Here is a 25,288-nt window from a genome sequence, read left to right as displayed (position 1 = left end):
ATATTAGCACATGTCAAGTGGTTGAGGAAATCAGAGTTTTGAGAAAAACACCTTGAAAGGTTTCCTTCTGATGCTAACATGATCAAGGGGAGGCAAGACAGTTTTCACCGCTTGACAATAGAAGGTATGCTCCTAGCGACCTCCGCGATGTCCATTCAACCTTAGCGCCAGCAGTCTACGCACAACCAATCAGTAATCAGGATGCCAGGCACTGACCAATAAGATCACTCCCTTGTTGCTAGGGGCGGAGTCTAGTTGAAGCGCTAAATCCAAATCTTTGGACACATTTCTGTTACGTTGAAAGTCAGAAAATCATGGCCCTGAAAAACACTAATTTCTTGCCTTTTGTTTGATCATTTAGCTTCGAAATTTCGGCAGATAATAGACAAAACATTAGACTACAAAAGTATGCCAAAAACAGAAATCCAATTGTTTTGACCAATTTTGATGATGTGACTTCAAACTCGATTTTCTCGGCTCAGCCGTCAGCGACTTCAGGATCCTTTTGTTGTAGCGGGTCACATATACATGTATGTTCATGTATTCTATACCAGATACACATAAATTATTCTTGAGTGCATGAATCTGAAATGAGAGAAAGCATTGGTGTGAAATGACGTGCCACCTTGTAGTGTAGCATGTTATGATACCTTGTGTTTATAACTCATTTAAGACTAGTCCCGAGTATTCTGAGACTGGGGTGAGTGGGAAATATGGTTATAGGAATTTCAGTCTCTCTTCTACGGGTTAACAGAAGACATCAGGCTAGTTTCGTAACCGCAAAAGAGCGTGCTATTCTGAAACTTTGGGCTGATGAAGACAAGCCTCATGAGCAAGTATTCATTAAATCTAATTAGCATAGGACTAAATTAGATTTGACTCCTCAGGTCTTTCTCGTGTTTGTTTTCGTCTAGGGGTAGTCTTTTTAATCTGATCGTTGTATGAGAAGTCTTTGTTGAGAAACTTTTGATCCCTTGTAGTGGTTTTTTAGACCAATTAAATTTCAGCTCTCCTTTTCTGTGCATTATTGTTATTGTTTTATTTTTTCCACATTTGTGGGTTCCTATTTTAGCCATAACATGATGAAAATCCTTGTCCAACAATGGAAAGCAATCTCCACAATTTGATGGATAGTTTCACTGCTTCCGAGAGATTTTATAGGTCTTACTGACATTTTGTGACTAACAGTTTTCCAGAATGAGCAATTTACAATGTTGCATGACATTTCAATTAAATGATGTGCTTTAATACGGTATATATGCTATTGCAGGAACATCTGGGTTAGGAATTTCCCTGTGTTTCATGGTGCAGAAGGATGCATTCTAGCCCATTTCTCAGAGATTTCATGGTTAGTAAGAAATCTTAGATGTAACAAATGATCGTATGGACAATTCTATTTTTGCATTTTAATATAGCTGTTGAGTATTACTAAAAGTTACCAAAAAAAAAAAAATACCTAAAGCTAAAGACAGTCGTAATGTATTTCATATTTTTGGTGCTTAAAATATTATGCAACTTTGAGACAAGTAGACTTATCTTCTTTTATTCTTAAAGTAAGGTGTTAGTGCTGGTGGTGGCAATGTGTGACTGCTTTGAATAGAAAAGAATATATATTTACATGAGTGTGCAAAACTGCTCTCGCCAAAAGTACAGTTTGCTGCATTCTGTGAAGTGTGTTTAAGAGAATTGCTCTCCATGCTTCGTGCAGTACATACTCTCCATTACATGACTGATCGATGAGCAGTACTATGCAATGTGTACTGATTTATCAAGCAAAACTATTTTTTTTTTAAATCATATGATGAGAACGCCATAAATTTTAAAATGAAGTTCATAATGCTATTTGTCTGCCTTGCATGTGAACAGTTAGAATGATGGAAGTAACATCGTTTCTTCTAGTTTTTGCTTTTGCCATTATTTGCTGTATATGCCATTATGTTTGTTTTTTAAAGCAGTATGGTAGGTGGCTGAAACTGCCAAGTACTCGGTCTGTTGCGCCAAGAGTACTCTTACCCTATAGGAAGTTTGCAGAATAAGTGTATATGATGCTATTCTGTCATGCAACCTGCAGAAGGGAGTGACAGCGTAGTCTGCAGGGTATGACATGATAATACCCTGCCCCACCCGTGTGCTTCCCTCTGGCAGTGCACTCAGTATGTCATCCTGTTGGAAACAGACTACAGTGTATGGCAGACTACCATTCAGTGCTGAGTAGAATTATTTCTTTTGTTAAAATTTGAACTTAATATGCTCTTTGTTGCTAGTGTAGATAAAAAAAGGGACAATAATGACTTCAAAGCAGGGTTAAGTACAGCAGACTAATTTGTTGGCTTATTAGCATTTTCTACAGAGTTCTATGTAGATACAGGGTAATGTGTGTACACATGTCAGGTAGCTACCCTGCAAGTACTAGTTATGTATTTCCAAAATTTGTCCATATGCTACCCATGTATTCACTTTTCTTGCATATCAATAGGATGCTAATTGTAATTCATCATGAATGAAAGAGATATGTCGAGTTCCCTATAAGGGTATGGTTTAGTATATGTATATATTTGTTAGGTTGAGGAATAATTAGTTGTGTCCAGCAGTTTTCATTTGCAACTGTGATATGCACACACTTTGACACTTGATTTATAGATGTGCCATGGATGTGTGCATTGATGTTTTAAGTCAGAGATATGTTCAGTACTAATTTCTTGATATGTTATGTTACTACGAAGGCTGAAGAGATAAAAGTGTGATTATGTGATCATGGAGGATGTGATATGTATACATATACCTCATTTAGATAGGAATACCATAGCTGACCTTGTGGGCTGTGTTGGATGAAGACCTGAAATACACTGCAAGGAAATAAGTGATCCAGAATGTGCAGATTGTTACATTATGCAGAGAATACTTCTGGGTGTTTTAGAAGAAAGAGTATAAAAAGAGAAAGTGAGATGAAGGTTCTTAGATTATGAAGAGACAGACAAATGTTGCCCTATCATAATTGATCACATCATGTTTTATACAGTGATCTATCACTTGGTTTAATTCCACTTCATTTGTGGGATGTGGGATGACAACTCTCTTTGAAACGCGCACGCAAACGACAACAGTGTAGCACTTAAGAGATAATTATCACGCCATCATTGCTTCATGAATTGAGTTTTATGGTTCATGTAGCTGTCACTTTTAAGACATAAAATTTACAGCATCAGCTTGTTAGGTTGATTGAAATTCTTGAAACTTACACTGCCAACAGTAAAAGGTTAACACAGGAAAAAATGAAACCTTGTGCAAACAATCACAAACACATAAGTCGATCACTGGTTCATGTACCTGGTATTCTCCAAGTTGATTGGTTTTGACAGCACATGTTCAGGTATGTCACAGAGGATAGAGTGTGTATATTCAACATTCCTGGTCAAAATTGTGATATGTCACATCACTATGAAATCCAAGGAAATGTCAGATTTCACAAGCAAATGATAAAATCTGTTACACACTGTATACCTGTAATTCTATGACCTGATATCAAAATGTACAAAAGTGGTGCCATATGCTTTTCTTTTGTATATGATTAGAAATGGTAAAGCTAGGTGTGAAACATCATCTGCTTCTAAGCTTGAAGGTACACATGATTGTACTGACTCTCCACTGTGCAAGACATTATGTGTCGTGCTAAGGCAATCTTAATTTGATTAAATGAAATTGTACCAGACAGATTTTTCACGTTTGGTAGATGAGCTGAATAATGTTGGCACAAGTTTTGCAACTCAGTAAGAAAGAGTTTCCTTTTATTGTGTGATTTTGTGAATAAAAGTTTTCACTTCTTGTCAATACCTGTCTGACTTGTTATTGCTTTCACATGTTCTATAAGGCAAACACTCATTGTCTATTTTTGTGGCATTTAGTGTTATTGTTGTTATTTTTGCTGATATGTATGACTTTTTCATTATACAATGTAATGTACTCATACATTTCAATACATAAATGTATTTTTGGTAAAGTGGGCATTGCCAAGTACCAGTAATAATATCACAAAACCCTCAGAGCTAGTATTTAAAATGTTTAATTTCATTTAGTAAATCTTTAAGGAATGCACAAATCATAAAACATTGAAATAGTTTTTTATTGTTCAAGTACATTTCATGATTTTTAAATCATTTTGCCCACTTTCAAATTTTGCAAAATATTATTAACAGTTTCATAAGATGACTCTTGAAAGCAGAGATATGGTATGTTGTGCATCTCATTTCAAGATTGCTATGAACACACGATGTATCATGAATCAATCCACAATTCTAATAGCAAATCAGCTGCTCCGATAAGCAATTTCCTGCTTATTGTAGAATTTTACGAAGTGTAGATGAGTGGCAGGATGACTGGTGGTAGTCTATTGTTCTGTGCAATTTTCAAGTATTAGCACCCTGACTTTCCAACATCTCATGCTTAAAGAAAAATCCACTACAGAATTTTTGTAAATTGTATAAGAAAGAGAAAAAAAAAATCCCCTGCAGAATAGTATAAAAATGATCAAAATCAGATAAGAAATAAAATAATGACAATCAGAAATTTCAAAATATTTCAGAAAACATTTCTTGACCAGTTATTATGAATATTCAAATCAGCAAGTTGACGATGTCATGCTCTCACAATTTCTTATTCATTTCATATACAATTCATACATTCATTTCATAAAACAACAACAACAAAAAAGAACAATTGGTACTTCTGATATATTTTGGTATGGGAATATGCTTTTACCTATTAGCTAAAAGTAATAATTTTTCCAAATTTCATATGTAACATACATGTACATGAAAAATTGTGAGGGCATGACATCCTTAATTTGCTCATTTGAATTTTCACTTAGGACTGGTCAAGAAATGTTTTAAAAAAAAATGTGAAATTTCTTATCTTTTATCCAATTTTTGTCAATTTTGGAAATTCCATAGGGATTTTCTTTTTCTCTTTCTCGTGGAGTTCATTTATTTTTGGGGTGGATTTCCTCTTTAAAACTTGGTGGAAATACTGGTGAATTAGCTAGTGATGGAGTATGCAAAACCATAGATTGATTAACAATTTGTAGGAATTTGGTTCCCCACTAGGCCTATAGCTGGAGGTATGCTCATAAACATAACAGAGATATAGAGCTATTGACATTGACATTGAAAGAGAAATGTAGTTATGTTATGAAATTCCCACAGAATGCAAACTTCATACAGCTGTCATTCATTCTCATGTGCAATGAATGGGTCACAACAAGTTTGCCTGAATGTGTCACATGCTGTTGTGCACAAGTGTGTAGCAGCTGTTCGTAAGTTGTCATTTTTCCCATACACTCTGTACTACCTACCCGACTGAGTGTAGTATATCCTGTTGTCTACAGTAGGAATACTGTGCACTAGTTGTTATCTGATTTGACATACTCAACACACACACACACACACACACACACACACACACACACACACACACACACACACACACACACACACACACACATGAAACCATGATAATTATATGTGTATGTCGCAAGTTTTTTTTTTTTTTTTTTTCACCATCAGACTGCTGTTTGCTCTTTTAAAGAGTTAATGTGATAAGAAAAGCTGTTGATGTGATAAGCTTGGGTTGTTTTCGACCCATAGCATGATGCCTAATTGTCGTTCTGTGAGGAGCACCAAAAGTTCAAGACAGAAGAATGAGTTCAAGGTCTGTAAATTATGCTGCCGAGGGCAGCCTAGATATCTACATGGTACACTGTATTTTGTTTTTTAATGGAGCATGTTGATAACCCACTATCAAACCACTTGAAATGTAGGACACATGTCTAGGCTGGCAAGTTGGCAGTCATGGCAAGAGGCTCACAGCTCAATTCTTCGAACGGAAGTTGGGATGGAAACAGGTTTAAAGAGTAATATCATCTTGTACGCAGTCAAAACTAAAACAAAAAACAAAATAAAACAAAACTATAAGCAGTGTTGACAGTCAACAAAAATGCATTACAAAAGGAATGGAACTGAAAAAAAAAATGAAATGAAAAATAGATATTGAAATGTGTAAACACCAGACATTGTAATTTGTATGTGCCTAGTGAGCAAGAGACTATGTTACCATGGTAACTACTGTCATAGGGGTGTCTACCCCAACCCCAACCCTTACCTACAACCACACCCTACTCCTTCCCCGTATGCTCACTTCTTATTTTTATTGAGCATGTGCAGGACTGAAGTGGTACCATCGTGCCATTGAAAAACTTGAAATGGAGTGTCTGGTTTTGCCCAGAAGTATACAGGCAACTCCCGTTACACATGTAACAAAGTTCTCAGGACCGACACTTTTCTTTTGTCATATAAAATCACAATTTCATTATAGCCAAACAAACACATTAAAAGATATACTGTTTATTATGTAGATAGTACATGTAATAATTTTGGGACCTGAATTTTTACTTCGTAGTAATGAAATTTTAGTACAAACCACGTTCACTATAGTGGGAGTGCACCTGCTGTACTGTATGCGCAATTGCCAGTCTCAGAGAAGCTGTTCAGCCGAGTAGCTGCAACTGTCACGCATCTGGACAGAACAACACCTAATGCTACAGGCACTGATGTTTAATACACATCACACACTCCACAGTGCTCAGTAGAAAAGGATGCACCTCCTAGGATACACACACGCATTACCCGAATAACACAAAGAAATCACATGATTTAAAATAAAAATATCAACAGGTTGTAATTTATTCCCGTTTTTATGAGAGGATATCAGGAGTTAACAAAACTCCTGCAGTACAGCGATAACCTCCGTAACTTGCCAGCAACCAGAGGTTCAAACTTAAAATGACATACTTATTTTATGTCAATCTTTCTCACTAAATGTAATTTTGCATTGATTTTAATAGCAAGAAAGATATGGGCTATCTAGCATTGTGCACTGTATACAGTGTAATGTGGCACTGTAATCTACAATGTACGTACCTTTATACTGGAAGGTACTAATTTATAGCACTTCCAGTTCACCTACACAGTATGTTAATACCAGGCAATGATAATGGGTTAATACAGAACCAAAATTTATACCATCATGACTACCAGAATATCTCACAAAAACTACTTCAGAGTATCATAGATATATCAATCTCCATGGCAACCAGTCTAAGAGAGGTTAAAAGTTTGCATCGGCCTCCTGGCCACAGACTACTGATGATAAATTAAAGGGATGGTACAGTATTTGTGGAGATGAAAATTGGGCTTCTAAATTTTTGCGAGATACCAAGAAAACACTTTTGATATAGTACAGAGCATACCATTTTAAGAGGAATTCAACGTTTATTTGATGAAAATCGGGTTTGGAATGACTGAAACATCCAAAAACAAAGTAACTAAATGAGCATAATAAAGTGTGGGTCCCACACTTTATCAGAATTGCTCTTTTTTGGATATCTCAGCTATTTCAAAACCAATTTTCATCAAATGAACGTTGAATTCCTCATAGAATTGCGTGCTCTTTCTTATTTTATAAGAGGTTTCTCATTATCTCATCAAAAAAATTTTAGAAACCTGAAATTAGGTCTCAACCAAAACTATACGATTTTTTAAAGGCAGACTAGCCAAAAATCTAGATTTAACAAAGAAAAGAAAAGAGGAACTGGTAAAAAACATGAAGTCGCTGATCTGAGATGCCTTTTACAGGGAAACAAAATCTCATATGCAACACATTTGCAATGATGCAAAATTCATTAAGTAATACATCATGACACAAATATACATTTATCTCGCTAAAAGTCATAATCCACTAGGCAACACAGTCTTCTGCCTCATACCAATATTGATATGCCTCACAAATACTCATTGATTACTTTATAGTCAGAAAGCTTCAGTGTTTTGCGCATCGTGAATGTGAAGGACTTCTAAATCCATGAGATATGAAGTTGCTGGGTCATATAGGTCAAATTTTTACAATTTTGTAACAGTTTGTGTCGTTGTCCTTTGCTGAAAATATCATTATAATTATCTAGCCAAAAAAGAAGAGGAGAAACAGAAAAAGAATATGGTGCAGCATGCTATTAAACAATGTATGCAGCCACAGGTTATGGCAAGCATGACCGGAAATTGAAACCAACATATCACATGGAGAAAATACTCCAATATGGACTACCACTTTATGTCCCTTGGTTGTTTATTTTTTCATCAGAACTTCTGGTGACACACATGGTAGGCCTATACTATATCTGTGCACTCTGTATATCATGCCTTCACAAACTCAAACCAAGCCACAGGTTATAGTACTTCAGTGACAACAGTGTATCTGGTTTGATAGACTTTATGTTTTAATTGCATTATTTCTTTTAACATGGTAACTTCCAGACTATGTGACACACTTTCTGGCAATGGCTGGTTTGGGGCTGAGGAAAAATAAAACCACCCAACAAACCCTGAGGATTTCTGTCGTAAGATGAGCATCCCTCCACAGATTGTACTTAACCATTTGCACAGTTACAAACAATACAGTATAAAGACATTGTCTTTACATTTGTTTTCAGTATCTTCTTTAAGAACACAAAGCATCTTAATATCAAACTCTGAAAGATACCGAAAGGTTTCACTTCACAAAACAGAATGTTTCAAATACATGTATCCAGCATTATGGGCTATTAAGCCTATGTGTTACAGTGAACCAATATCCCTTTAACACTTACAAGTTAAAAATAATACATGGAATCAAACCTATTTGCCTGTAGCACAAGTGTTGCATTGGAAAAGGAGAAAATGATTTAACTGTTTAGTGGCACATTCAAATTTGCGAACATCCGAATCGCTTGTCAGGAGATCATAAAAAGCCTACCAAATATTTCCCAAACACATGTAGCATGTAGTAATGCATGCACAGTATACAATATCAACACAGAAAATATGGACACTTGTAATGATGTCCCTGTATACTTACTCTTCTGAAGAAGGGAAAAGCAGCAAAATAAATCATTTTGAAATAAGTCCATACTCAGAAATTTAGAGTAATCTTCAGAGAATCTGGGAGCATACATGGCCATCATTTATGGCACTCAACCATTTGAACAGACAAATCATCCTTCTCTTAACTGTACACATTGTATATGCACCTGGCTCAGATGTGTGTTACAACCTATGGAGACTCTGCAGCCGAGAGGATCCATGTTTGCTGTGGTCAACATGGAGACATTCACAAGGAAAGCAGAGTCTGCCTGCTGGTGGAGGCACAAGGGATATCTACTGGAGAAGCCTTCATCCACAGACAGCATGCTATGACTCAGTCAGGCATATATAGCAAAACATAATATTTAGTGAGAGATAAGAGGAATAAAGAGATCAATGTCTAGCCTGGAAGAAGGAAAAATCATGACATACATCCCTTGTCTGAAACAGCGGGAAACTAATTTCTAGTGATACACCATTGGTTGGTCTTCACGGGAAGAATATTTTAAAAAGCTTAATCTAGATACGAAAGACAAAAAATGGAGTAGTGCATCCTTTGAAATACAGCAACTGTAAGATGTGTCTCTTCTATACCTCCCCTCGCCCCCCCCCCCCCCATCAACTTATCAATGTCTTCGTGTAAAGATAATCCACCATCACAGGAAAAAATTCATGAAATACGAGGAATTATAAAATGGCAATCTGCTCTGGACACCTGGTGTGGTTCAAGGAACATTTTGGTCTGCCTAAAATCAAGAGCAAGACAAATCCATATGTGTATCACAGCATAGTCTGACAAATCTGACAATGATCCGTAAAATTCATGACAGCATAATTTGGCATTAGAAGGCAGTCACATCCTCAATTAGGAGATATCATGGCAGATTCGAAATCAAATGTCGCATACGAAAAAAATAAAGAGCTATTTAAACATAAAGTTCATTGACACACCTAGTGTTACTGTTTTTGCAGAGAACTTTGAAGTAATCAAGACATAAGACCTCTGAAGGTATAGACATATTTTCACATTATATTACCACGCAGCTGACAAATGCTCTCCTTGAATACTCCCTGAAAGAGATATATATGTGACCTATCAGATGAATATGCTCTTAAGTTTATCACATGCTCAAGAGTTTGCCAGAAACACCACAAGTCAAGCTTGTTTCACTCATCGAGACATATCGAAAAGCCCGATTGCTACAAACTTTTTAAACTAGTAGTTAAAGAATCCCATGAAAGAACACAAGGAAATAATTATTTGCGTAGCAATTTCATATTTATGAAGTTTACACAGATGAGAGAGAAAAATGCATTTACATTTTTTTTTTCCAAATTTTATATGAAACTGCCACTTTGTGAAAAATGTGAAGTCCAATTTGTATACCATCCGTTCACAAAGTTTGCATTTGTGAGTTTGGAACAATTGTGAAACATGCTGGAATACCCTAGAGCTCGACCTAGAACATAACATTCTTTGCATGTCTGGCCGATTCTAGAGTATATATTGACAATTCAAATTTTATTCATATCATTTTCATGAACTTGATAGAGTTTACATTTTGTTGATACATTCAACAATACAATATTGATCAAATATCACATAAAAACATAATAGAAACCTATTTAGCATAATCAGGGAAACAAAAAGGAAAAAAGACATTGCTATATTAGGTTCCATCAATGGTGCCATGATTTTAAGCTGCAAAGAAATAAAAAGCATACTTCCTCCCTTTGAAAATCATACTTTGCAAAGCCTCATCGAACTGAAGCATGATTGTAAACAAGCTGGAAGTGATAGAACTTCGCTCGTGGCTCAGAAAAAGGGAATGCTGTCAATATCAATTCAGAGTCTACAGTTGCAAGGTGACAACTGTTCATCAAAGACCTCTACAATGTTGTTTCACAAGCTAGAGCGTCCCAAGAGAAGCAGAAGGGTGTTAACCCAGCAGATTGTTGCAGTTTTAACACCCTTCTGGCACTCAGCTCATGCTACAAGGTGAAAAAAAAAAGAAGAGAAAAAAAAAATTTAGGAACTCTTCTATCACAACTCTGGATCATTTGCCATCTTCCATCGACAGTAACATGTGCAGCACCTCCCCGCACCTACAGACTGAGGATTACTATTATGGCAAGATGTCTGATGACCAAAGAGGCATAAAATGTGTATCTGCTATTTTAGTCTTTATCTTACTCATTACAGTGAATGAGCCTACAAAAGGTGCATGGCAGAAGAAGACTTCCTGGTAAGTGATCAATCACATAACGATGAGTCCAGTTAAACTCAGTGAAACTCCACTCTTTGCTGCATTACACAGCAATCACTTGTACTGGAAGAAATTAGCTTCCCTGAAAAGTATGCTGGTCACACATTCATGCTTTTTTCATTTTTTTTTTTTACATTTGTTTGTGCATTAGACTGAGCCTCTCCAATGAGCCACAGCCTGCTCAGAGTCAATGTGACTTGAGCACATTTTGCAGCACCTGTATTTTCAAAAATGTGTGGAAACACTGCAAAGCTTGGTACTGCTTTCTTAAATTCCACAGGATATTGAGGGGAGGGAGGGTTTGTGCTGGCAAGGAAACCATTTGATGGCCCATCTTAAAGATGCACCAAGAGTTTATACTCTAAATGAGGTAAATAGAATATATTCCGCTAGTCCACTTGTCATTTCTCATGATTCAAAATCACAATAAATGACTTCAATGATATGAGGGTAAAACTATTAACACACAGTGTACAATCTCTACATAGAGTTCGAGGGCTGGTATTCATGATAAGTTACTAGTAATCCATAACAGACAATACCACATGCAAGTTTGAGGTAATCATTTTTCTATTCAAAATGCGTATCTTGTTTCTGTTGTCTGTACACATATAGACTTTAAGAATCCCCATAAATATTTAAAGGTATACTCAACATGCGTGTACATTCAGCAAAAAGGAACACAATGAAATTACTTGTACATGTACTTGTAGGCAAACTACAAAAGGAAAGAAATATATGCCATCAACAAAACGGACAATGAAATGCTGTACTAAACCAATGTTTAAATTGTATGATGTTCAAGGTAGACAAGCTGTCATGTAGGATACCCTTTGAAATAAGGGTGAATATTTATGGTAAGCTGACTCTATAAAGGTGATATCATGTAGTATGACAGAAAGAAATACATTGTAAGTGTAAATTCAATTCAAGTACCATATTGCACCTTGACAATGTTATGTAATGGAACACTTTTTGCATATTTCTTTTTTTTTTCTGAAATACACGAGGAAACAGCTAAGTGAGATTGGGTCATATTCTTTTCATGTCACTCTGTGCTTATTACTGCTTTAAGAATGCACAGGAAACACGCAAAAAAATTTAAACCCATCCCAACCTCATTTCTCCAATTTTTAACCACCTGTCTTAAAATTCGCCATCTTACGAGACTCTTCTCAATTTGGTAAGCGAGCCAAACTCGACCATCTCTTCATCCAAATCTGGGACGAAAAAATGGACCTAAAGTAGTTTTGAAGCGGATTCATTCCTCTGGAAATTTAGGTAAATAAACACATTACGCTGTCTGCTACTACACAGAAGTAAACTGGCAGATCGCACTCTCCATCTGCTATTCCTGGTCTCACATGACGCATGCTGGTTTCCAGGGCCCTCAGATGTCCATTTGAAACTGCTCTTCATTAGATTCTGCAAAGAGGAAGCAGATGTCACGTTTTTCCACTGGAAAATCATACACTAATGCATGGCCCCATTTGGATGCTGATGATTACACATTGTGCAGATAAGTATCTACAGATCATCTTGATGTTCAGCGTTTTCTTCCAATGACACATTGATAGTCAATAATGAATGTCCGTGTACTGTATTTCAATTAAGGAGATTACATGTATTTATGCAAGTCTATTTGTGGAGTGGCATGATGTTAGGAGTCGTCATTCAATAAACACGTCCAATTTTCTGCAGTACAGGTGTGCATAACATCAATGCTGATAAAAATTCTAACAATAACACAAATATCAAGCACTGAAAAGGCAAGGAAGAAAGCTCTCACAAAGAATCCCCCCCCCCCTTTTCAAGAAATAGGAATTCTATCAATAACAGTCAATCGATGAACTGTTACATCAGGAATAGATTATTAAATTACAATTGAATTCAAACTCAAAGATATTAAAGAAAATTCATAACACCATATACTGGTAGACTCACAAACTGGTGCATAATGACTTCCATATACAGTGTACAACATCATAGGAGTATCAAATGTCCTAAAAAGTTTGATTTACTGACTGTAATATCAAAGAGACCATGACAGTCTACAATGTACATACTGTAAATATACTGTACTGGACAAATATCTTACAAATATATTGAGGTAATGGTGTGTCTAGCAGAGAACACATCAAATATGGAACCTACAAAAATTGTAGGGAGATGAGATGCAGGCTTTGAGACAGATGTAGTCATATACTTTGTGCAGGTGTGAAATCCCAGTGGTAAAGTAGGCAGATAACATTTCGGTGCAAGCAAATGTTACATTACGAGGAATAGACATTTGATATACAGTCAACCTTGCCTAAGTCGGCATAATCGGGACGGAGCAAAACACGTCGACTTACGCGAAAGTTGACTTACGCGTAAGTCAACATTTTGTCGACTTATAAATGAAAGCCAATTTCCCCTGTACAGAGTAAGATTTGGATGGTGATGCGGATCGCTATCCAAATCTCACTCCTTTTGCCATCGAAATGTGTCTACTTTATCTTAATAATGATCCTATTTTAGTTCATGAATAAATCTCGTACGGATACTAAGGTAAAGACACCGCACAATTGCCCAATCTCTAGAGAGATTTTGAGAGAGCGGGATCGGAAACCTTGGCCCGTTTCTAGAAACTTTACGTTTTCCACTTAATTTGAAACATCACACGCAAATTCCCAAAATTGCATGCAACTTTGTTTTTTCAATTCAGTGCGTTGCGAAAAGATATACGTGTGATTTCGTATGATTCTGTCGACGTGATTACGACTGAGTTGAAATATGTATGATTTTCCTTCCATAAGTCACCATATTTGTTTTGCTTAAATTTCTATTGCCATACTCTGAAAAAGAATTGTTCTCGCGGGATATTCTGATTTTCTTTCCAAACAATGTCTGTATAGCTCTATATACATGTACATACATACATGTATGATACTGTCTAGGTGACATGACAAAGGGGACGACTATCAAAATAAGAACTCTATTCTACTGTAGTTATGATTTTGCCATTGTTTCTCACCTGGCTTTTCGGAATTGGGTTTGTATGTGCCGTTTGGCTTTTCCTGAGTGGTTCCTTCTGGAGTCGTGACCCCCGGGATAGAAGGCAGATTTCTTGGTGGGGTCATGCTGAGTGGCGAATTCCGCATATTCAGGAGGAAGTTGCGATCGTAAATGATGCGTGTACCTGTAGAATATACAAAGCAAAACAAGATATTGAGTTATAGCAAAGGGGAAAAAAATGCAAACAATGTCAGCTAATCATAACAATGTACAATGAATCACTGTTTGCTCAGCGAGAATACTAGGTTTACAAGATTACATTATATTCCTAAATACCTAGTACAGGATTCTTGTTCTTTCCACTTATGACAACCATCCAAATACATGTGTACATGTAGTGCACTTGCATAAAATTTACAAGAATTTACATCAATTTCTTTTCAAAACAAGTCTTTTCCTTTTTTCCCCTTTGCATTACGATTTGACTCTAAAGTTATGTACAGTAATTCCATATACGCAATATTTGTTCTCTTTTTTTGCCTACACATAGTACACTGTAGTAATGTAGGACACTACTTACAAATGCTAACCAAAACAATGCTCTTTGATGTGATGTTGACCAATCAGACTGGAGAATCAAATGAGCATGAAAATCTGCTATGATCAACATCTGCTTGCCATTAACTTATCATTCAAGCTTTTGGAAAAAGCCCTTGCAAAAGAATTTCACCTGCATGTACAACATGCAGACAATCGAATTTGCATACTGTAATTGTGGATAAGTTGCCTGCTGTTAAAATATATTTGAAACTCAGAGTCAAGACAACCTTGTCAAGAACAAGGAACAAGAGATGATTATATGTAGTACAACATGCATATTAAAGAACTAGAAGACTGAGAAGTAAGGTAACATAAGTAAGGAGTTCCACATCAGGTCCTTGGTCATGCTTCAGTTATTGCAATTCTTCTTCTTCTTCTTCTTCCGGGTGAAGTACTGACCTCTGGAAAGAGTATTTTCGTACTTTGTGCAGTGCTGAAACTAGTGTGGCATATGCTGCATTGTTTGATGCTTTTTTTGTTGTTGCAATTGATGTAATATACACTATAAAAAGTAAAAAGTGCTCTTTGTGCAAGTAAAATTAGCTCCTCTTCCAACTAGATTTGACGCAGTGTCACCCCGCAATTAGACCCAGGTATGATGGAAAATTGTTGATACAGGTGGGTTTCCTCTGTCCTCTGTAAAATGATTTCAGAATCCATTTCAAACTGTTATCAACGTTTATGAAAGTATCTACAAATTTCTATAAAAATGTTATTTGTACTTTGTATATTGATACAGTGTACAATTACCACTGCTGCCGCACTATAATGGTTGCATGAAATTGAAGAAAAAAAGAATGTCCAAAATTTTCATGAGGAAATAGGAAATAGGAAATAGGAATTTAAATACCATGACCACCAATAGACAAAAAAATCTGTCTGTCCGGTGGAGTTTCTATCATTTCTTGACATTTACGGCTCTCCTCTGATCTGTAGACATGATTCTGTGAAGCCAGTTGCAGTCTCCGTGGAACATACAGGATGTATCGCCGACAAGATATACAGACCGATATTTCGGTCAACACCACCAGTTGCTCGTTGACCACCATGGCATGGCATGCCATTGACCGAAAGATAGGTCTGTATCTGGTCGTCGGGATATGTTTCACGGATTCCCTCCTATATGAGGAGAGTGATAACATCAAAGAAATAAAAGACTCCTCCGGACAGACGGATCTTTCTGTCTAGGCATGCCATTGAGTCATGATTGTAACGTTAGACTGATTGAAGACACAACATTCAATAAGTTTTAAGATGGACTTAGCTTGGGTATAGAGCTAGAGACAGTATTGACCGAAAGATCGGTCTGTATCTGGTCGTCGCGGAAATGTTCCGCGGAAACTGCGTCTGGCTTCACGGATCAGAGAAGAGCGATAACGTCAAAAAAATAAAAGACTCCTCCGGACAGACGGATCTTTCTGTCTAGAATACTAGATCTAGAGATAGTATGGAGGTGTATCCTATTACCGAACGATTTTTGTTTTATTGCTCCAAACGGGCAACATTATGCAATAATTCAGCCAAAAATATCCTTATAGATAATTGAAATGCTGATGACTTTAGCTGTAACGAAAATACTTGAAAAATAAGCCAACTTCTAGAAAAAATCCGTATTTCAAATAACCCTTCCACAAAAGTTGTCTCTTTTTACCGACGCAAATCGTATTGTATTACCGAACGTGCGCCCTCTGTATGGGGAAAATTGTACATTGTATTTTCGGTCAATGTTTATTACTGCAGGACAACGAACATCGAAATTTTAGCAATTATTACGTAAATTTGAGGTAAATTATGTTTTGTTTTGTTTTTTGCTGCAGTTTAGCAATTTTCGGCACTGGCTTCCCCTGTGAGATAACAGCGCGTGGTGCAATGAATGCGTATTCGAGTTGTTGTACACGCTCCATAGACAAAGTACGCGTTCGGTAATACAATTGTAGGATACCGTTCGGTAATAGGATACCTGACTCTACTACCCTTGCAAAACACTCCCTGCGATATTCAATGTAAATTTACTGTCGCACACTTGGTTTTAAAAGGGATCGATGTAAGTTACAATTTGTACAACAACAAGAGGCTGAGCTCTGCATGGTCTGGAGTAATTACAATTGTATCCCGCCCGGATTTAAGACATGCTATATTGGAGGTATGTTCAGGGGTATACAGCAGTCAGCACTACAGCAGGAGGTCGAGGGGCTCATACATTCACTGTCTGCTGTTGTGGAGGAGCATAGCAGCTAGCAGTAAATTTACACACTACACACACAACCATCCACAAACCTCCAGGGGTAGTTGAAAACATCGTTCCGCCTGGTGTCGTGCTGTAATCATTCGGGAGCTGTGACGGGTCGTTCACAGTAATCCTCTTCGCCTTTGCCGGAATATCACGGCTATCGCTGAGTTGGCGGCTTGCTGCTGGAGCTGACATGTTACTTGAATGTTACAAGACGATGGGAAGCCTACAGATAACGATGAAGGCAAAGCCTTTGAGGTCCGTTAAAAGGTAAATATTGCGAAAATGTTGTTACGGGGATCCCCTCCTCACAGGTTACAAGCAAGGAGAGCTCGTTATTGTCAATTTGCAAAGAATTTGAATATATAAAGATTATTGAAAGAAAAGATTATAAGAGGATATCTAATATAAATTTCAATCGAAAAAAAAGCCTATAATATTATAATTTCTTCTCAAAACATTATTTTTAAAGCCATAATAGACACAATTTATTGAATTATTTACATTTTACCAACAAATTTATTCCCAATGAATATGGGGCTTAAGTTGGCAACTTTAAATGGCAACTTGCCCGTGTGAAGTCAAGCTGCAATTGATTTCAAAAAGGTCGTTTACTGTTTGTTTTATTGCGATGAAATATCACTTCATAGTTCAATAACTTGATAAGTGTGTAATTGATGAGATCTGCATGTCGACGGACACTTCCACAGCGTGAAAGTCCTCGCTAGTACGTGCCAAATAATACAAACGCACGCGACATGTCGATGCAAGACATACTTTCGCATGATGTAAACAAAACCACGTGATGACTGCAACTACATGATAGCTAGCTCACCCTTGACCTCTGAGCTGGCCAGCTACTAGTACCTCCTGTCCGTGTGCGAACGTAACATACGGAGCTGCCGAGACGGCGTTGATCCTGTCAGCCGGGAGAACATCATTTCTTCGCCTCAGCTCCTCCCCGATCCTTCGGCGGATGTGTTTGCGCTTGATCGGTAATCGCCGCGCCGCAGCAAGCTGTCTGCCTGATCTGCTGATGGGCGGAGAGTGAAATCAGTGTAAAATGTTCGGTTCTCTACACTCTTTCTTCGGGGATTTGTGGTCGGGATGAATTGATTCAACGAAATATTGCTTGTTCTCGCAATTTTGTGAACAGTTTCCACCAGAGGCTCCCACTAAGTTGCACCATACCAGTCCGATCCGCGTCCGTTTATACTCACCGGTTGACGCTAGTCGAGTCGCAGCTTATTACCAAACGCTTGAATGATACTCGTTAGAGACTCTGACGTTAGAGTTTTTATACAGTTACTAGGTCTAACTTGGAAATTCTACACTAGATTCTACTAGACTTTAAAGAATCTAGTACACCCATCAAAAGCTCTGACCCGGCCATCAGACGGCTATCTAATCGGATCCATTGCATTGGCATTGTGCAGCTAGTCTCTAGAACAGGAAATAATCTGTTACCTAGGACACAGTTGTGTATCTGGTATTGAGTAAGCTCGGAATTGGAACTGCAGTTGTGATTCTGGATGTAATCTACTGTAGATAACAATACAACATTTGGGTAGCTGTGGCAGACCATGCGTGACAGCCTTTACCTCTGATTCAGGAACTAGATCAGAACCCCCACTGAACAGCTAGTGGCAAAAAGATCTAGGCTGTAAAAATGTTTGATAAACTACTAGACATCTAGTACATGATACAGCCAATCAATGGTCGAGGCAGCCAAAAGAAAAAAACAACAACTGCTGTCCCAAAAGGAACTCTTTCCATCTTTTCTTTTAGTAGCATTAAATGAGTGGAACACGAGTGAGAGAAGTCCAGACCAAAAGAGACTGAAATACATCTCCACAACATCTTCCATCAACGTCGTGTTGCTGTTTGGACCATGGCAGCTGAAGCGGTCACAAGAGTTGTTCTGAGATGTGAAAAAGCTCAGGAGGATAAACATTTGGGTAAAAGAATGTCTTAGATAAGTTTAATTCGTGACATTGGGAGTCCCTATATTCAATTCAAGCCCACTGTTATGTTTTGTTTTGTGCTTTATTTTGCTTTTTTCTTAGTATGACTTTTCACAACATAAAACATCGGGTCAGAAGATATCGTTGCCATAATTGCAAATCTACTGGAGCAAAATAATGGCAGGGACTTTATTTTCTGTATTAGTGTAGTCATGATTTATAATTATACATCAAGAATTAACTTTTCTTTATCTAAAAATCATATACCCAATCTATTTTACTATATACAGTACCTCTACTGTACTATACATAGTACATTGTATGTACCGGTATGTTCCAATGGAAGTCGGCTAAACACCAAATTTATTCTTGCAGCAGGATGTACAATGTTTAGTGGTACATCATGGATGTCAAATTTGCAAAGTGCAAGTGTACTGCCAATAAAAAGGAAAAACTACCAAAAATTAATCCAAAATACATGTGCAATAGCAAGCAGATCTGAAAAAGTTATATGACCACATGAACAAAAGGAAAGATAGCAAGCTAGGGTATTACATGTATATCCTTGAGAGGGTTTCATTGCAGCAAGATTGTTGGGAGTGGTTACAATGTATTCTGTTTCAAAAAGCTTTTCATGAGGTACAATACATTCCACTCAATAGATATACTGACAAAATCTATTCAAAAGGTGCAAATCAACTTTAATCTACAGTTGAGTAATGGAAAATTAAAAGTTAACCAAAAAAAAAAATTATCTTGTTAAGTCAGGAACTCCATTACAGGGTACAATAAGTGACCTGGCTGTATTGGTTTACCAAGTGTTGCTTAAAAGAGAAATAAAAAACATAAGGATGAATCAAAATAGAGATATCACATGTATTATAGGCACCTGCATAATCACGTTGATTGAGCATGCAACAACTGAAAGTGCAGATAAGGAGCATTTTGTGTGTGTGTGTGTGTGTGTGTGTGTGTGTGTGTGTGTGTGTGTGTGTGTGTGTGTGTGTGTGTGTGTGTGTGTTTCTTCACAAGGACAGAATAGCATACAAATATGAAGAGTTTGTTTGCAAAAACCGATAAGTCCATTTTTGAAGATTTTGAAGTACGGTCTCTGTCAGAAAGTACAAAATATTGAATACCTTTTAAGTGATATATAGGTCACTACATATAAAGGTACATTTTTAAAGTTATGGTCAAAAGAAGCAAAAATTTTCTTATTATTCTCTCTATTTTTCTTGACCTTTAATCGCAAATATCTCCATTTGGCAAATATGGACATCGGTTTTTGCGAACAAACCCTTCATATATTCACATTGGATGGTATTCAGTGTTAGTACAGTGCACTCCCATATTATGAACATGGCCATAACAAAATCTTATACAACAAAGGTCAGGTTCCCAAATTAGATCTGTATCTATACTTAAATTGTTTGGCTATAATGACATTTTGTTTTACATGTACATACAACAAATGATCAAAGATGCTGCTCACCGAGGGCTTTGTTATGAGTGAGCTGGCTGTAGCAGACAAGTTTTTGGCTGCACATGTATATACATCATAATATGTACTTCAGAGAGTGTTATGAATGTGAGTAATTTTTTTTTTTTTTTCACCCCCATCCCAGATCTGTCCAGCTGTCTTCTGGAAGCTGTGCCCCAAGCTGTCTATCATCTTATGAGACACACAGAACTGGTCAGCTGTGACCTGTCGGACAATGCCCTCACCGTTATGTCCAAGAAGCTGCCCATAAACTTTCCACAAGTCACTGGTAAGACAATTGTTTTTATGCCTCTGCCACGAAGTGGTGCCGGAGGCATTATGTTTTCGGGTTGTCCGTCCATCTGTCCGTACGTACGTCCGTACGTTCGTATATCCGTCTGCATTCGTTTACGCGATAACTTGAGTAGTATCGACTGGAATTTTACCAAACTTGGTCCAAGTGTGAAGTATGATAGGGCAATAACGTGATTAGATAGTGGGTGAAATTGGCTAAAGGCCAAAGGTCAAAGGTCAAGGTCAAATCATGAAATTGTATCTGTTTTCAAGATAAGTCACGACTGGATCGAGCAAATTTCACCAAACTTTGTCAGAGGATGATGTATAATGGGACAATTACTTCATTAGTTTTTGAGTGAAATCGGACAGAGGTCAAAGGTCAAAGATCAAGGTCAAATCCTGAAATTTATCTGTTTACGTGATAACTCAAAACTGGATGAAGCAACTTTCACCAAACTTGGTCCAAGGATGACATATGATGGGGCCATTAGTTGAGTAGTTTTTTAGAGAAATCGCCAGAGGTCAAAGGTCAAAAGGTCAAGGTCAAATGGTAAACATGTTGCTATTTCCCCCATATCTATGCAATGCCTGAAGGTATTTTCTTGAAACTTATTGTAGACATGTACTACTGCGTAAAGATTCTCCAGAGAGTTTCATGTCATAAAGTCAAAGGTCAAAAGGTCAAAGGTCAGGTGAAAATGTTACAATTTCACCTTTCTCGCAAGTGGTTCAATGTATCTTCATGGAACTTGGTACATACCCATGTACTGACTGGCAGGGATTATCTAGGGAATTTCGGGGTTATGGGTCAATGGTCAGGGGTCAAAGGTCAAGGTCAACTCCTCAAAATTTCACTATTTCTCTCATATACTAGTATATGCAATGCTTGCAGTATTATTTTTAAAACTTAATATTATACATGTATTACCTAATGGAGATTCTCTGGGAATTTTTTTGCCAGAAGGTCAAAGGTCAAAGGTTAAGGGTCAAAGGCCAGGCAAAAATGCAAAAGAAAAAAATTATACTTCATTCTGTAATTACACTTTTTCTTCTTACCTTGAAAATTACTCAATGCATAAACTTATAAAAGGTTCGGTCAAAAGTCAAGTAAAAATCCTCAATTTCCCAAATACATGTACCTGCACTCTCAGACAATTATTGCAAACCTAGTTCAAGGAAAGTGAACATTCAAGACATTTCTGACAAACCTGTCATTTCAATATTTTGCCAGTTATGTGAAACTGTCATCACACATTGTGAAGACATTGTACTACTTGTATACACCTATTGGGAGAATCATGCATTATGGCGGAGGCACACCAGTCGCCATAGCGACATTTCTAGTTTGTTGTTGTACTAGTTGTTGTTTTTTTTTGATGAAGCATTTCACAAAGTGTTGTGTATATCTTTCTATCACAATGTAGCAAGCAAATTCTCTCACAGATATATTACTTCAAAGCTACCGGTACTATTAGTTTAAAGCTATTATGTTTCAGTCGCTTGTACATGGTGGCCAATTAATGTAGGTGACATACTGTAGCAGTAGGCCTGCTGTATAGGCAGTCTATTTACAGTACCAGGTACAAGTCATTTCGCTTGCTCCAACTTTGTTTGAGCTGTTTTTCAGAGTGGCTGTGATAGCCAGGGTTGTCTGCATATCTCTGAAAGGGCTTTTCAACAGGAGGAGGTTTCTGGTACAAGTGAGAAAAGTGGAAATGTCTGATTCAACATCATTCATGTTACTGCTGTAGTGCTGGTATTCTTCTTTTCTTCCTTTTTGCATTGTAGACAAAATGAAATTAGTTGAATGTTTTTTGTTTAAGCATCTTGTTGTTTTGTTTTCTTTCACTTGATTGTAGTTCGACTTCCTCAAACTCAATTTAAAAGGTTATATAATATGAAATTCAATATCATTTCCAAGGATATCAAATGATAAAGTTTAAATGAGGTGAACAACCTACATTATAACATGGGCTTTAGAATCTCTGCCATGATTGGTCAATTGTCATGCATTGATTTTTACTGATCCACACTGAGCCATGCGTCCGGTAAAATCTGAATGCATGGCTCAAGTCTTGTATAGTGTTGTAGATGTACCGAACCATGATGGGGAAAATGGTTGTACAGTGTATTTCATGAATTTATGGGCCCATTTTATAACACAAATGATGCACAGGCCTATTTCGCAGACCAGTGAGAATTGGATGCTCTCGTTTAACTTTGGACTATCTACTCTATGTTTTTTCCCTTTCTCATCCCAGTCATGAATGTATCACACAACAAGATAGAGAAAATCCCTGAAGAGATCAACTTGATGACAGTACTGGAAAGCTTCACTGCATCTCACAACAAGCTGACAGCCCTGCCTGAGAGTTTCTATCAGTTGCCCACCCTGACGAAGCTCGATTTAAGTCACAATGACATAACAGGTGAGAATTATGATCATGAGACATCAACTAGAAAGAATGAATGGCATTGATTCTACTTTAAAAAAAAAAGGAAGGGGATTTTTTGCTAATTTGCTGGAGAGATGTAAAACAAAAATATGTCATGCACTTTTTCAAGCAACAAGCAAAATCATGGATTCCTTGGTGACAGAATGGCGCTATCCCTGACAACTCGTAATTCCTAATTTTAACTAGAACCTCGCAGTACATGGTATATTTCTGTACTATAATTATAATGTGCTCTTCATCCCCCCCCCCCCCCCCCCCCACCCCCATGCTCAGACCTGGATGCAGCAAAACTCTGCAAGATGCCAGCGATCCGGGAAATCAACCTGGAGCACAACCCCATCCCTGGAGATGTCTACTCAGAGCTTCAGGAGCTCTCCCGCGACCTGGGCGTGGAGGTCCTGATGTCGGAGCCAGACGTGTCGCAGTTTGAAGACGTAGACTAGAAGACGGAAAGCACAGGCTTGTCTGATGTTCATAGGTTTGCATGATGTATCCTCCGTATAAACTGTTATTGGGCTGAGTGTTACGCTGAATTACAGAGTCTACATGCAGCTAGACAATCGATATTTGGCTCAATGCCTTGTTGTAACAATATTAAGAATTCAAAGAGTAGTTTTGGTCTCATGTAGGCACTTCTTTCTGGTCTGCACTAGCTCTTTTTTTCTGGATAATATGCAAATTATGTGAAAGTTTCAGTAATTTGCCCAATGTGTGCTTTGAATGCCCATTGATTCAGAAGATCCCATAGAATTGTACACACAATCTAAAGTCCTTGGCACATAAAGGATTTAAGGGGACTGCAAGGCCGAGGAAAAATTTTCTTTATCTGTGTTTGATTGAAAAACACATGTGCAGGAAATATCTGTAGCATAGGTGTATGTTTTGAATTACTGCGAGTGATGTATCCTTATGGAGCGTCAACCCAACTCCAGATTGCACAAATCTTGCTCTTTTGTGGAGTTTGCGCAAATGCTGCTCTTTTGTGTAGTTGATGAGAACATTGGAGATAAAAATATTTGTGAGACATGTATGTGAGTGGTAGTGGTGTATCTGTCATGTAGCCTCCTCCCCCCACCCTTTTGAAAAAAAAATAAAATAAAATAAAATTCCCAGTTGATTATGCATGTAGCTGAGACCATATTGGACTGTTCTAATAATTGCACCATTCTATACTATACATTGTAAATGTCATGATTTGATTACCTATACATTTTTTTAAAAGATGATTTTTTGACTTGTTTTATCCCCCCCCCCCCCCCCCCCCCATTATCGCTCTTGTTTGTAAACTCTTATTTCTCCGGCAATTTTAAGGAATATCTGTATAAGATCAGACAAGTTAGGCATCATAATTAAGAAATACATGATACTTTTCACTCAGATGTCCGTAACTTGGTTTGATCTTAGAGTGCATTTGCAAGATATACCAAGTGATTCCACCGGTGTGCTGAGTGAATTCTTATGTAATAGAAGTCCACTATGATATGCAAATATGACATTGAATGTCATACATTACTGGATGCGAACTAAGCATATACTGATACAAAATGTAAGTGTAGTCCTATGTCTTAACAGGATAGTAACATATTGCTCAAGTTCACACAACTCACCTATATATCTCATTTTATAACAAGAAGGAATGCAATAACATCTAGGTACACATGGAAAATGCAATATGGAAATGGAATTTTAGAGACAGCATTGCAATGAATCATATTGGGTATTTATGAGCACAGTTTGATTTACTTTGTCACAGATGTTAACCAAGTAATAAAATTGAAGACTAGTCCCAAGGGAGGATGTCTGTGGTAAATGAGCACTGTAGCAAAATCAGCTCGTCCTCAACGGGTAAAGATGTGTGTGAACATACTAGCTGCACCTTGCATTAGTTGGATGTGATGTAAGCATATTCTATTATTATTATTTTTTTCATTTGCAATATTAAGAATGGTAGTTGTGATGATAATGATAAGATTCATAGGGGAGTCAGATAAAACACAAATCATGTCAGTCGTGAGGAAACTCCTTGCACACACAAAGCTATATGCATGTGGA

General features: G+C 37.3%; 2 protein-coding genes across 2 annotated transcripts; one reads left to right on the top strand and one right to left on the bottom strand.

Annotated features, from left to right (window-relative positions):
- Positions 1-7,399: 7,399 nt before the first annotated feature.
- LOC139728346 (eukaryotic translation initiation factor 4E-binding protein 1-like) lies at positions 7,400-17,357 on the bottom strand. Its single transcript, XM_071639291.1, has 3 exons — positions 17,087-17,357; positions 14,229-14,393; positions 7,400-12,637 (listed from the first exon to the last, which is right to left on the bottom strand). Exons 1-3 carry the CDS (start codon positions 17,232-17,234, stop codon positions 12,603-12,605), a joined length of 348 nt encoding a protein of 115 aa, XP_071495392.1. The 5' UTR covers positions 17,235-17,357; the 3' UTR covers positions 7,400-12,602.
- A 1,369-nt stretch (positions 17,358-18,726) lies between these two features.
- Positions 18,727-23,764, top strand: LOC139728332 (leucine-rich repeat-containing protein 20-like). Its single transcript, XM_071639276.1, has 4 exons — positions 18,727-18,997; positions 20,629-20,772; positions 23,042-23,209; positions 23,510-23,764. The coding sequence occupies exons 1-4, from the start codon at positions 18,931-18,933 to the stop codon at positions 23,677-23,679; spliced, it is 549 nt and encodes a 182-aa protein (XP_071495377.1). The 5' UTR covers positions 18,727-18,930; the 3' UTR covers positions 23,680-23,764.
- Positions 23,765-25,288: the final 1,524 nt, after the last annotated feature.

Source organism: Diadema antillarum, unplaced genomic scaffold, assembly GCF_040938485.1.
Source record: "Diadema antillarum isolate AM-2024a unplaced genomic scaffold, OU_Dant_1.0 seq00000173_RagTag, whole genome shotgun sequence".
Taxonomy (NCBI): Eukaryota; Metazoa; Echinodermata; class Echinoidea; order Diadematoida; family Diadematidae; genus Diadema; species Diadema antillarum.
The sequence above is the reverse complement of the archived record's forward strand: the minus strand, read 5'-3'. Positions and strand labels throughout refer to the sequence as shown.